The 11800-nt window shown below is 67.4% G+C and overlaps 1 protein-coding gene across 9 annotated transcripts in view; it reads right to left on the bottom strand.

Annotated features, from left to right (window-relative positions):
* Positions 1-6066: 6066 nt before the first annotated feature.
* The window catches only part of TNS3 (tensin 3), a 106308-nt gene continuing 100574 nt past the window's right edge, over positions 6067-11800 (bottom strand). For 8 of the 9 annotated variants that reach the window (XM_070424858.1, XM_070424860.1, XM_070424861.1 and 5 more), the window contains 3 exons: positions 11629-11697; positions 11514-11540; positions 8638-10564 (listed from right to left, as the gene is read on the bottom strand). In XM_070424858.1, coding sequence (XP_070280959.1) covers positions 10420-10564; positions 11514-11540; positions 11629-11697 — 241 coding nt within the window. In that variant the 3' untranslated portion in view covers positions 8638-10419. Of the gene's footprint in view, positions 6816-8637; positions 10565-11513; positions 11541-11628; positions 11698-11800 lie in introns of those variants that run through there. The other variant, XM_070424857.1, reaches the window with a different exon arrangement.

Here is an 11800-nt window from a genome sequence, read left to right as displayed (position 1 = left end):
CATGGTTCTCTCTCATCAGGGGTGCTTCTCTCTCCCTCTCTCTTCCTCTCTGACATCAGTAAACGTCTGTTTTTAAAGAGAGAGTGCGCTGGTTTGGGGTAAAGAAACCTGGCGGGTGCCCAGGGTCCATCAGCCTTCACAGGATGCGGGTCCTGCCAGCGTGACCACCCGGTGCACAGGGTGGGGGGGGGGGCTGAGCGTGGGGACACGGGGAGCGGAAGCCAGCGCCCTCCCCCACTGGGGCCTCCCCCACAGGGGCCTCCTCCCCCAGGGGGCCTCCTCCACTGGGGCCTCCCCCAGGGGGGCCTCCTCCTCCAGGGGGGCCTCCTCCTCCACTGGGGCCTCCCCCAGGGGGGCCTCCTCCTCCAGGGGGGCCTCCTCCTCCAGGGGGGCCTCCTCCCCCACGGGGCCTCCTCCACTGGGGCCTCCCCCAGGGGGGCCTCCTCCCCCACGGGGGCCTCCTCCTCCACGGGGCCTCCTCCTCCACGGGGCCTCCTCCTCCAGGGGGGCCTCCTCCCCCACGGGGGCCTCCCCCACAGGGGGGCCTCCTCCCCCAGGGGGCCTCCTCCACTGGGGCCTCCCCCAGGGGGGCCTCCTCCCCCAGGGGGCCTCCTCCCCCAGGTGGGCCTCCTCCCCCACTGGGGCCTCCCCCACGGGGGCCTCCTCCTCCAGGGGGGCCTCCTCCCCCATGGGGGCCTCCTCCAGGGGGCCTCCCGGTCTAACCCGGGCAGAGAGGGGGGGAATGGGCTGGTTAACCCGGGTGCAAAGCTTGTCAAACAGCAGAGAGGCCCCCACAGCTCGGAGCGCAGCCAACAGGGCGCCTGCGCTTGAACCCTGGGCGCCCGCCCCCCGCCCCCCGTAAGTGTTCTCACAGCGACTGCACTTGAGAGGGAGAGCGGGGGGGGGGGGGGGGATGTGTGTCCATCCTGGTGTCTCCCCCCCTTCCCCCTCTCCTCCTCCCCGGCCTTCGCTCTAAGTAGGTCAGGCTCCCTCCTCCTCCCGCTGCGGTTCCCAGTCCGGCTGCCAATGTCCCAGCAGGCCCAGCGCCACGCCGGACCCACTAGGACCAGCTGTCCACTCGGCCGGGCCAGCCTGGGTCTCGAGCTCAGCTCCCCGGGGACAGGGTGCAGCCAGGAGGCCACCCCCAGGTGTCTGGGACCCTCGTCCCGAGTCCAAGGGTGGCATTTGGTTGGGGGGAGATGCGATGCCCGGCACAGGCCGCACCTGGCAGACCCCGTGAGGAGCAAACAGGATGAGTAGCTAAACGTGGAGCGAGTGTCCCAGGGCGACACCTGAGCGCCTCGCCCGCGGGTTCAGGGCGGGAGGCCCCTCGCTTACAGCTGCGGGCGGTGCGGCGGCTGAGGAAGAAGCGGAGCTAGAAACAGAGCAGTTTTGTGGGGGAGCAGGGACGGTCCCTTCACTTTTTAAATGTTTGTATTGGTCTCAGTGAGGAAGGAGAGGGAGAGAGAAACATCCGTGATGAGCGAGAATCAGGGACCGCGGCCGCCTGTGCGTCCTGCACGGGGGGACCGGCCCGCAGCCCCGGCGTGGGCCCTGCCGGCGGGAATCGAACCCGGGCCCTTCGTCCGCAGGTCACGCTGTCCACTGAGCACACCGGCCAGCGGGGTTTCTCTTTTAAAAGCTTTATGCAGGCACAGCCTTCCGCGCGTGGCCAGGAGCACACGACTCCGCCGTGCGGGCACACGGGCCGGAGCGCGATGCCCACGACTGGTCTCAGGGCAGTCGCCCGCCGCTGCTGCCGGTCCCTGCTTGTTACTCGAGTGACAGGAGGGGCGCGAGGAGGCACAGGTGGTTCCCGCGGCCGTAACTTCAAGGCACGAAACACCTTACACTTCGAGCCAAACTGAGAGCCCGGAGGCCGGGGTGGCCTTGACTCGCCGCCGGCCGAGCTCCGTGACTCCCCGCCAGCTCCGGCGTCTTATCAAGTTGTGGCTTCGTTTCCCGCCAGGTTTCCGTCGAGGAGTCCGCACACCTTCCCCCGAGCAGGCCCCAGCGTGCAGGACGGTCTGAGGCTCAGGTCCTCGAGAGAATGAGAAACAGCCGCCGGCCGGGCTCCGTGGCTGAGCGTCCACCTCTGACCAGGAGGTCAGGGCGCCTGCCCGGTTGCGGGCTCCATCCCCAGTGAGGGGCCCGCAGGAGGCAGCCCATCAGCGATCCTCTCTCATCATTGATGTCTCTCTCTCTCCCTCTCCCTTCCTCTCTGAGATAAACAAAAACATATTTAAAAAGAATAGCCAGACTCCTCCTTTAAAAAGAAAGGAGAGAGAAGGAGAAATTACTAGACCTCACGCTCCAAGACGAGGGCGCCCCCCAGGGTCTGAGAGCCCGTGCCCGCCCCTCGCTCAGCGAATCTCGGGTTGCACACGGGGACCCTGCGCTCCGGAAACCCCCGGCGGCCTTGGCCTCGTTCTGTTCTCTGCGTCCCCGTGTCCTCGGAGCAAAGCCAAGAGCCATCAAGGGAACTGGAGGGCGTGTTTTTCCACAAATGAAGGGATTTTGTGGCCCGAAGTGTTGAGGTTTCACAAGAAGCTGTAGTTGAGCCTCTCCCTTGGGAACAGCAAGTGCCAGGCCTTGGGAAAGAGGCGAGGCGGGGAGCGACTCCCCATGGCCTCCAGGTCGGGGCGACTGGGCGGAGGGGGACGCTGGGCCCATGCCATTCAGGGGCTCAGGGCTGGAGCCACGGCGGCCACCATCGGGGACAGTGACGCCCGAGGCTTCCTGTCATTTCTCAGACACATCTGTCACCAGGGCAACGCCTCCAAACAAGAACGGAGCGTCCGGCACTCAGCGTGACCTTGCTCACGTGGAGGGAACAGAAAGACAGGCGCCCGCGCTCCGCGTCCAGCTTGCGAGGGTGCTGGGTGCTGGGTGCTGGGCGCTGGGGGGGTGCTGGGTGGCTGCTGGGGGGGTGCTGGGTGCTGGGCGCTGGGGGGGTGCTGGGTGGCTGCTGGGGGCTTCGCCCGCGCCCTCTGCTCAGCCCCCACGGCGCCCAGGAGGCGCGGACAGCGCTCACCGGGTGTGGGAAGCCGCAGACTCTGCCCATCATTAGCTCCTGTGTCAGCCCCCCCTCTGGCCAATGTGCGCCTCGCCTCGCGGGGGACCGCCGGGGAGATGAGCCTGAGCGAAGTGCCCAGGGAAAGGCCACCGCCAGCGTCATGGATTAACTTGGGGGCCCTGGTATCACAGGGTCCCCATGCTGGAGTGTGCACAGGACTCCCTGGGTGCGGCCGTGGAGCACCTGACCCAGCCCGTGCACGGGTAGCAAGCGCCCGCGAGCTGCGGTGCCGCTGGTTCTGGCGCCGCGTTCGGGGAAAATCCACGATTCACTCGCCATCAGTGAGAAAGGCGTGGCGCGTCAGCAGGCGGAGGCTTGGAGGACACCGAGCCACCGGTTTACCTGAGGCCGCAGGCGGTTTATTTCAGAGGCAGATACCGGCTCCCGGAGCACCTGGGCCCACGGAGACAGGACGCGGCAGCCCCGCCACGGCCACCGGCGCATGCAAGGACCTGAGCGCGAACGGCGTCTCCAGCGAAGACGGAATCAGCCTAGAAACGGAGAACAACACCGTGGGAACCCCCACAGGTCCAGGAATTAAATGAAATCCGTCTGAACAACACGTGGGTCAAAGCAAAAGACTCCAGGGGAATTAGAAAGGGTTTGCGTGGAATGAAAATAAAAGAACATGTCAAGGTCGTGCGTGACTGAGGCAGTGCTTACGGGGAAATTCTTAGCATTCAGGCAGGCGTGGGCCAAGGTCCGGGAGGCCCCACCAGATGCTTCCTCTGCAACTGATGGTCCCGACTGAGTCACAAGCTGTCCACGGAGCAGGGCGTCCACGGAGCAGGGTATCCATGGAGCAGGGTGTCCGCGGAGCAGGGTGTCCACGGAGCAGGGTGTCCGCGGAGCAGGGCGTCCGCGGAGCAGGGCGTCCACGGAGCAGGGTGTCCGCGGAGCAGGGTGTCCGCGGAGCAGGGTGTCCACGGAGCAGCGTGTCCACGGAGCAGGGCGTCCACGGAGCAGCATGTCCACGGAGCAGGGTGTCCACGGAGCAGGGTGGCCAAGCCAGCAGCTCCTGGAGTATTCAGCCTCTGAAACAGAAGGGGCTGGGGAGCTGGCTTTGTTCCCATGTGGCCCCCCATTAGCATCAGTTCTGGGGGAGGGGTGCTCCGGCCACTGGCCACCAGCAGGCCCAGGCCAGCCAGGATCCACTCTGCTGGTTAAAATCCGACTTTCATCAGAGGAACACGTGCTTTGGTTTTACAACGGAGCCGTCACCTTCGGAGAACACATCGCCGTCTAGGCTGTGGCTCCGAGAGACGTCCCCTCCCAGTAGGTGGTCTCCGGGGGCCCTGGCCAGCCCTCCCGGCCGGGCAGAGCGGTGTGTCCCATGTCACCGCCATGGCCTGGCCTCTATGCCTGAGCCACCCCGAGGGCCCCTTTCCCAGCCCCTGGAGCCGGGCTGCCCCTCAGCAGGCACCCCTGGGGGCGGGGGCCCAGGCAGGGTCCACGTGAGCCCTGTGTTGGGGGGACATCCTTGGCCTCCTGGACGGAGAAGCCAGGACACACACAACCTCTCTGGCTGCTGCACTTTCTGAGCCGTTGGTGCTGGCACATCAGCCCAGCAAGAACCTGCCCTCAGAGGCCCCGCTGGGATCCGCCTCGGGCCGGGGCCGGGACAGGGCCGGGGACGCACGGGGTGCAGGACGCCGCGTGGGGCAGCTGCGTGTCTGTCATTCCAGGAATCTCCGGACAGACGGCCAGTCCTCCTCCTCGGCTCCAGTGTTTGCCTTTGTTTGGTTTCTGACGGTTGTTCTGAAGTTGTTATGACAATTGACCTCTTTTTGTTGATTTTTAGGAGAATCCTCGTTAGGAAAATAAACAACAGTCTAGGAAAGTTGCGCGTGTCCCAGGCGGAACGCCTGTTGCGGCCGAGCCTGCTGCTGGCGCTGCTTCCTCCCAGCCTTGCTCCAGGGCCAGCCTGTCCCAGCCCTTCCAGCCTGGGCGGAGCAGAGCTGCCCACTCAGCATTCCCTTCAGCACGAAGTCCAGTAAACAAGGCGAGGCCAGCCCCATGGCCGGGGGGTGGGGGGGTGGGAGCGTGGCCCCGGGATCCCCCCCAAATGAAACTGACAGCCGGCCCTGTCATCACCTCAGGGAGGGACGGAGGCTCCAGGCTGCAGCTTCTTTGGGTACAAAAAGGGAAGGAAAGTGTAACTTCTTAGAGCTGCTAGGACCCCCGCCCCCCCAGCAGCAGCTGACCTCGTGTGGAGCTGGCGTCCTGCTGCCCCGCGAGGACCCCGCTGGCCGGGGGCTGCCTGGCGGGAGCACGGGCTGGGGTGGGTCCACCTAGAGAGACCGGGGCTCCCCCGCGGCCCACGAGGCTGGCGGTCTGCAGGCAGCACCCACCCAGCCCTTCCTCCGGTCACATGGCGGGCGTCCCGGGCCCGCAAGCGGAATTTCTCCGTGTCCGGCTTTGTCCCGTCCCGGCTGCGTCCTGGCTCGGCCAGTGGCTGCTGCTGACATGGAGCCTCTTCCTTCCCCTGTGGTCATGGCCCCCCTGAGGCCGCCTCCTGGTCAGCTGGTGCCCACACTCCTCCTCCACGCAGGCACCATCGCTTGGTAACGGCTGTGGCCAAACTGCCTCCCCCAGATGCGAGAAGAGGTCTGGCCAAGGTCACAGAGCAAGAAAGTGGTAGCGTGACCATCACACTGTGGCTCCCTCCCCGCCGGCAGTCTGGTCTTTCTGCCACGTGTACTGCCTCTCGACTCCCAGACCCTCCGTTCAAGGCCAACAGGTGCTCGTGGTGAAATACACACAACATGCGATTCAGTCTCAGCCGCTGCAGAGGTGCAGCTCAGCACATGCTTGGCACACACTCAGCACACGCTTAGCACACGCTCAGCACGTGCTCAGCACATGCAATGTGTGGCTGGCCCCCTGGCCCCAGAGCCTGTCATCACAGACAGGAAACCCGCCCCACTCAGCAGTCACTCGATCCCCTGTCCCCACCCGCCTCCCCCTGCGTCGTCTGCACGTATCACCTCGAGAGCTCCTACTGCGCGCCTGTGTCTGGCTCCCTGACTCACAGGTGTTGGAAGCTCGTTCACGTGGCCGCTGCCTCAGCCCCTCTCAGGGCTCCCGACCTCCCGCTGAGCACAGGGCTTTGCTCCGTCCGCCGGGGTGGACAGACCTGGGTGGACAGACGCCGGGTGGACAGACCTGGGTGGACAGACGCCGGGGTGGACAGACCTGGGTGGACAGACGCCGGGTGGACAGGTGGTTGGCTCCGCCTCGGGTGCTGGCTGCTGCGTTGGTTTTCACACCGTTTTCAGCTCCTCGGACGGCAGGCCCAGGAGTGGAGTCGCTGGTCACGAGGGAAGTCGAGGGTGATCTTGTCACCGGGGGTCGTGGTGATGCTGCATTTAAACGGAATGTTGCAGCATTCATGTTGATGGGAGGAAGTAAAAAGACCGTTCCATCGTGCTGAGCGACGATTCCATGGAACGGACCTGCCCTGTTTTGGTAAACGAGAGGGGGGTGTGGAGCGAGGAGCGCTCACCCCCCTGAGGGCTTCGACCGGGCTTGTGCCTAAGGCTTGAGTTCCGGTCTGTTTTCCAGTGATTCCTTCAGGGTGGATTCCCGGAAACAACACGTGACAAGACGCCTGTTCACTCTCCTTCACAGCAAAGGTCCAGGTCGCGGGGAGCAGGGTCCCAGCAGCCAGGGCAGGGGTGGCCCCACCGTGTCCAGGGAGGTCTGACCCAGCAGCGGCCGCCGCTTCGGAGGAAGGAGTCTGAGAAACAAGGTGGTTCCGACTTTAAAAATAAGCGGAACGCAGCGTGTTTCCTGATTTCCTGGAAAAGCTGTGCTCAGGGTCAGCGGTCAGCCGATCCGGGGAGAACATGGGACAGTGAACGGGACACGCAGGACCGTCCCCTCGGCGACCCTGACGTCAGGTGACGTCGCGGCGCAGGTCCCCGAAGGAATGGGTCGGGGTGCGGGCAGAGTCTACCCCAACATCCCGGAGGGGCGGCCCTGGGACACGTGGTGGGCGCTGGGCGCTGGGCACGGCAGTCAGGGCGGCTCGGGGCGTGTCCCACCCCAGGGCCTCGGCGCCTCCTCCCCACTCGGCCCCCCGCGTCTCCACTGAGGACAGAGGAGGGGCCAGAGCAGAGGGGTCCGCTCGCCCTGCAGCAGCGCCCGGCGGGGGTCGCGCATGGGGACCTGACCCTGCGACACCCACAGGCAGCTGCTCCGAGTGCGCGCTCCGAGCCAAGACAGCCCCGCGCCCCGCGCCCCCAGCCGCCCCCCACCCCCACCCGCACGCACCCGCCCGGACGCCGCTGACCGGCTGCCCTTAGACAAAGGGCTGCAGTGCTGGGGCCAGTCCTGAAAATTCACAAAAAGGGAAAAACCCGACCTGTGGGGGCACAACTGCATTTTGTTGCCATTTCGTGTTTTCCCTTCATCTCCCTACACGGCGAGGGCCCGCCCGGTGGGAGGGGACGTCCCCCGCCTCCCGCCCCGGGAGCAGGCGGGCAGGTGCGGCCAGGGCAGCGCGACACCCCAGGAGCCGGCACCCCCGCTCCCTGCGCGTTAAAGCAACGTGCCCCGCGGCAGTGAGCCCGGCGGCCACCAGGGGGCGCTGCCGCCCACGCTCTGGGCAGGGACTGCGCTGCGCCTGGAGCCTGGAGCCTGGGGTCGGCCCGGGGAGCCTGGGTCCGCGAAGGAGGGATCGGTCCCCGAAAGCGCAGGGCGGCCTCCAGGCCACGGGACGGCTCAGGTCTGCAGCGAAAACCACAACGAGGGGCAGCGGTACCGAACCGGTTCCTTCTTGTTTCCGGGCCGGTGTCCCGGGCCCTGTGAGTGGGCGCCCACGCCAGCGCCGCAGACCTCACTCACCGGGACCCAGCCGCGGGGCGCCCCCGGCAGCCCCCCCCCACCCCGCCCCCCGCAGCTGCTGGGGCGGCTGCTCCGGCTTCAGGACCCGGCGCAGCGGGGCCTGGTGCCCACACAACTCAGGGGGCCTGGGGGCCACGGCCGGTCACACCTTTTGGACACACGGGGCGGGGGGCGGGGGGGGTGACCTGACTTTCCATAGTCAGTGGAGGCGAGCCACACCTGCGGGCCATGGGGCGGAGCAGCCCACACCTGCCGGCCCATAGCACAGGCCCTGGAGCTGCGTCCACCCACATCCACATCCACACGATCAACACACGTATCTACGCACGGATTTCAGAGCCAAAGGGAGAGGGGCAGGATCGCCAGTGACAGAGAGTCAGCCATCGGCTGGCTCCGCATGCCCCGCCCTGGGGATCCAGCCCACAACCGGGGCCTGTGCCCTGACCGGGAACTGAACTGTGACCTCCTGGCTCCTAGGTCGATGCTCAACCACTTTAATTCCTGCCGGGCCTGGAATCAAATTCTTAAAACCCCGTATGCACCTGTTCAAATATCCCTGAAGGCAGAAGATCCCTGAGTTTATGCCGAGCCCATCAGCGATCCCTCCACCCCACTCCCACAGACACCCACACACAGCCCCCCACCCCGGCCGTGTCACGCACACACCGCACCCCACCCCTCTCCCGGCCCACACAGGAAGCAGACGGGCCCGGTTACCAACGTTAATGTTTATTATACTCTGGAGAGAGACGCAGGGAGCAGAGCGCTGCACACGGGCGCACGGAGCAGTCATTCACACGCTGGATACACTTTACAACGCGGGGAGGCACCAACACCACGGCGTTCAGGCAAGGGAGACGCGAGGGCTTCGGTGCCGAGGACACAGGCCCTCTCGGGGCCCGAGGGCTTACAGGTTAACACTGAGGGACGCAGGGACTGGTTAATGAGGGGCTAGGGGACCCCGGCCGGGACACCTGAGGGGCACACTGCCGGGAGTGCCCAGGACAGTGCCCTGTGCCCGCTGGTGCCCGCGACCAGGAGCCGGGGGAAGGGTCCTGCCCAGGCTGAGCCGGGGGGACGGGCAGCGGGGCTCACCTAGAGCCCGGCACCCCCAGGTGTAACACGCGAGGAGGCCTGTCGTACCGACCAGGGCCGGCTCCTGGGAGCCTGGGCGCCCGTGACCACGGGGAGGGCACGTTGCCACCGGACCGTCGGTTTGAGAGCAAAGGTGCCCGGCTTCTCGGGCGTCCAGGACGGGGACTGCGAGGGAGGCCCAGTCCGTGACTCCCGTGGGCTGCGCGTCTCACCGTCTGGCTCTGGCTTCTCTGCAGGCCTGTCCATCTTCATCCGGGAAGTCAGGGCCGGCCCCGCAGCCTTGGGTCAGACCTGGGTGTGACCCTCAGGGGGAGAGGCCTCCGGGGGCAGCACCAACCCGTCTGCTCCCCGATTCCCGCAGGGACCAGGACCTCGGGCCCAGCAGTCCCTGCGGCCACAGGCACGAGAGGAGGAAGGCCGCCGGGGGCCCAGGCGGAGCTTGGCACAGGAATGAGGCACTTGTGTTTGGTGCTTTGGTGGGAGCTGCACGGGGCCCACCGCCCTCGCGGTCCCAGCCCCTCGCCGGAGCCGCTGGCTGGTTCCTGGAGCAGAGAAGGGGGCCCAGGCGGAGCCTGTGGGGCTCGGCTCGGAGGAAGGAGGCGGGGACGTCACTGGGACGGCACCTGCAGGGCCACCAGCTTCTCCTGAACCGAGACCATGTGCAGATCGGGCGATGGGCCCGGCACCGCCACGGCCATGGCACATGCCCGAGGGGGGAGGGCCCCAAACATCCGTGAGCGCCCCTCCAGGAGCCGCAGACGTGGACGAGAGACGGGACGGGATGGGAGCTTCCAGAGCTCAGCACGTCCCCCCTCTAGAACCTCCCGCCCCAGGAAGGACGGCACCTGTCCTGGTGCCCCGGGCACGGCGGGTACAGCGGGCACGGCAGAGACGCACCGCAGCAGGCTACACGGAAACGGCATTTCACCTCCGTCTCCGCCTCGTGCACCTTCAGACCCGATGTGACGAGGCGGGTGGGGCTCTTGGCCACGGAGGTGCCCTTGTCCTCAGAGCCCACCACGCGTCCCCTCTCGTGCCCTGGGTTCCCCAAGGGCCCACCGGCACGACCTCGTCACAGGTGCGTACCTGCTGAGGCAGAGGCCCTGGGCGTCGGGGGCACAGGAGCCCTCGGCCACAGTGGGGGACACTCTGGCGGCCCCTCAGGCCACGGCGGAACGGACAGGAGGCCCCTCCCACAGACCCTGCACGTCCCGGGTGCGGAGCTGGGTGGTACCCTGGTGCCCAATTCTGCCCAGAAGGCCTGGCTGCGGACGTGTGGACGTGTCCGTCTCGGGAAGGGGCTGGGGTGGAGCTGGGTCTTGGGAAGCCAGAGGAGCCAGGCGTCGGGGTCACCCCAGGGGCCCAGCAGGGGCCCAGCCGGTGGCCCGGCCGTGAGGGGCTCAGATCTTCCTCGGGGAGCCGATCATGACCTTGGACACGAAGTTGACGATGGCGCTGGCGGGCTGCTCGGGGTCGTGCTCCGCAAACAGGTGGCACACGTTGTCCGTGGCGCTGCCCTGCTTCCGGGCCACAAACCCAAAGACTCTACGGAGAGAGGCGGGGTCAGGCGTCCATCTCCTGTCCGGCCAGGGCCACGGTGAGCGGGCAGAGACCTGCCAGGGCCGCGCCAGGCGGACCCCTGCCCGCCCCGCTGCGCCTTCGCCAACCCCTCGGCAGGAGGCTGCCGCCGCCTCTGCAGTGAGGGCCCCGAGGGTGGGAGCAGGTCAGGGCCGCCCGCCCGGGCCAGGACCTGGGTCACAGCGGCTGCTTGGCGCCCGGCCGCTGTCCTGAGCCCCGACCCCCTCGGGCGTCACACGCCGGGAGCACGGGCCACGCGGGGGCCAACACCAGCGACCGTTCTCGCCACAGACACGCCGACCCCACCCCGTCCCTCCCGGGTCCCACACCCGCGTCACACTGCACGCCCTCGGGGCCCGGGCATGGGGAGGCCCCTCAGATCTGCAGCCTCCGGCCAGCGCGGCGCTCACTGTCTGGCCCGGCCCTTCTCCTTCTTTGGAGAATGAAGGGGTTTTGTGAGTCCAGCCGTCCCCACCTGGGAGGGAGCGGCCCAGGGCACACAGGTCACCCTACGGCGTGCACAGCCCCCCCCCCCCCCGACCCCCTGGAGCACAGTCAGCCGCCGACAGGGCCTGGGGCTTGGCCCCACCCAGACCCGGGGACCCCGCTGGCCTCCGGGAACTTGGTCAGACCCTGAAACAAGGGGGACCGTGAAGCAGGAATCCTAGGGCAGGGGGTGGGGGACAGCCCCCTGCGGGCGTGCAGGGCCCCACGCTGCCCGCCCCAGAGTGAGGCATGAACTCGGTCCTCTGGACCTGTGGACACCGGGCACCGCGCCTTCGGCACCCCCAGCTCCGCCTGCTCACGCCGCCCTTGATGCCAGCTAGCACCTGCCCGAGCGCATGCCCGAGCCCTGGCCCCGTGTAGCCAATTCCTCCCAGGGACCCGCTCGGAGGGAACAAGTCGGGGCGCTCACCTGCACGCCTGGCTGTCCGCGACCCACCTGCCAGGTTAGAGAGAACAGTTACGTCAGCATCTGTGCGGGCTGGGGCGCGGGCACATGCACGCACGCAGGGCACCCCCGCTCTTACTTCCTGTCCTGCGGGTCCAGTGCGCAGAAGATGACGCTGCTCACGGGGTAGTGCCTCCGGAAGAAGAGCCTGCGGGGGCGGGGGGAGGTGCGGGGTGGGGGGGTGAGGCGCCGGTGGGCCGGGGGACATGGCCGGCCCCAGTGTGTGGAGTGGGCAGGGGGCTGGGGGCACA

Source organism: Myotis yumanensis, unplaced genomic scaffold (genome assembly GCF_028538775.1).
Source record: "Myotis yumanensis isolate MYYU_CA2020_CCGP unplaced genomic scaffold, mMyoYum1.0.hap1 SCAF_9, whole genome shotgun sequence".
Classification (NCBI taxonomy): Eukaryota; Metazoa; Chordata; class Mammalia; order Chiroptera; family Vespertilionidae; genus Myotis; species Myotis yumanensis.
The sequence above is the reverse complement of the archived record's forward strand: the minus strand, read 5'-3'. Positions and strand labels throughout refer to the sequence as shown.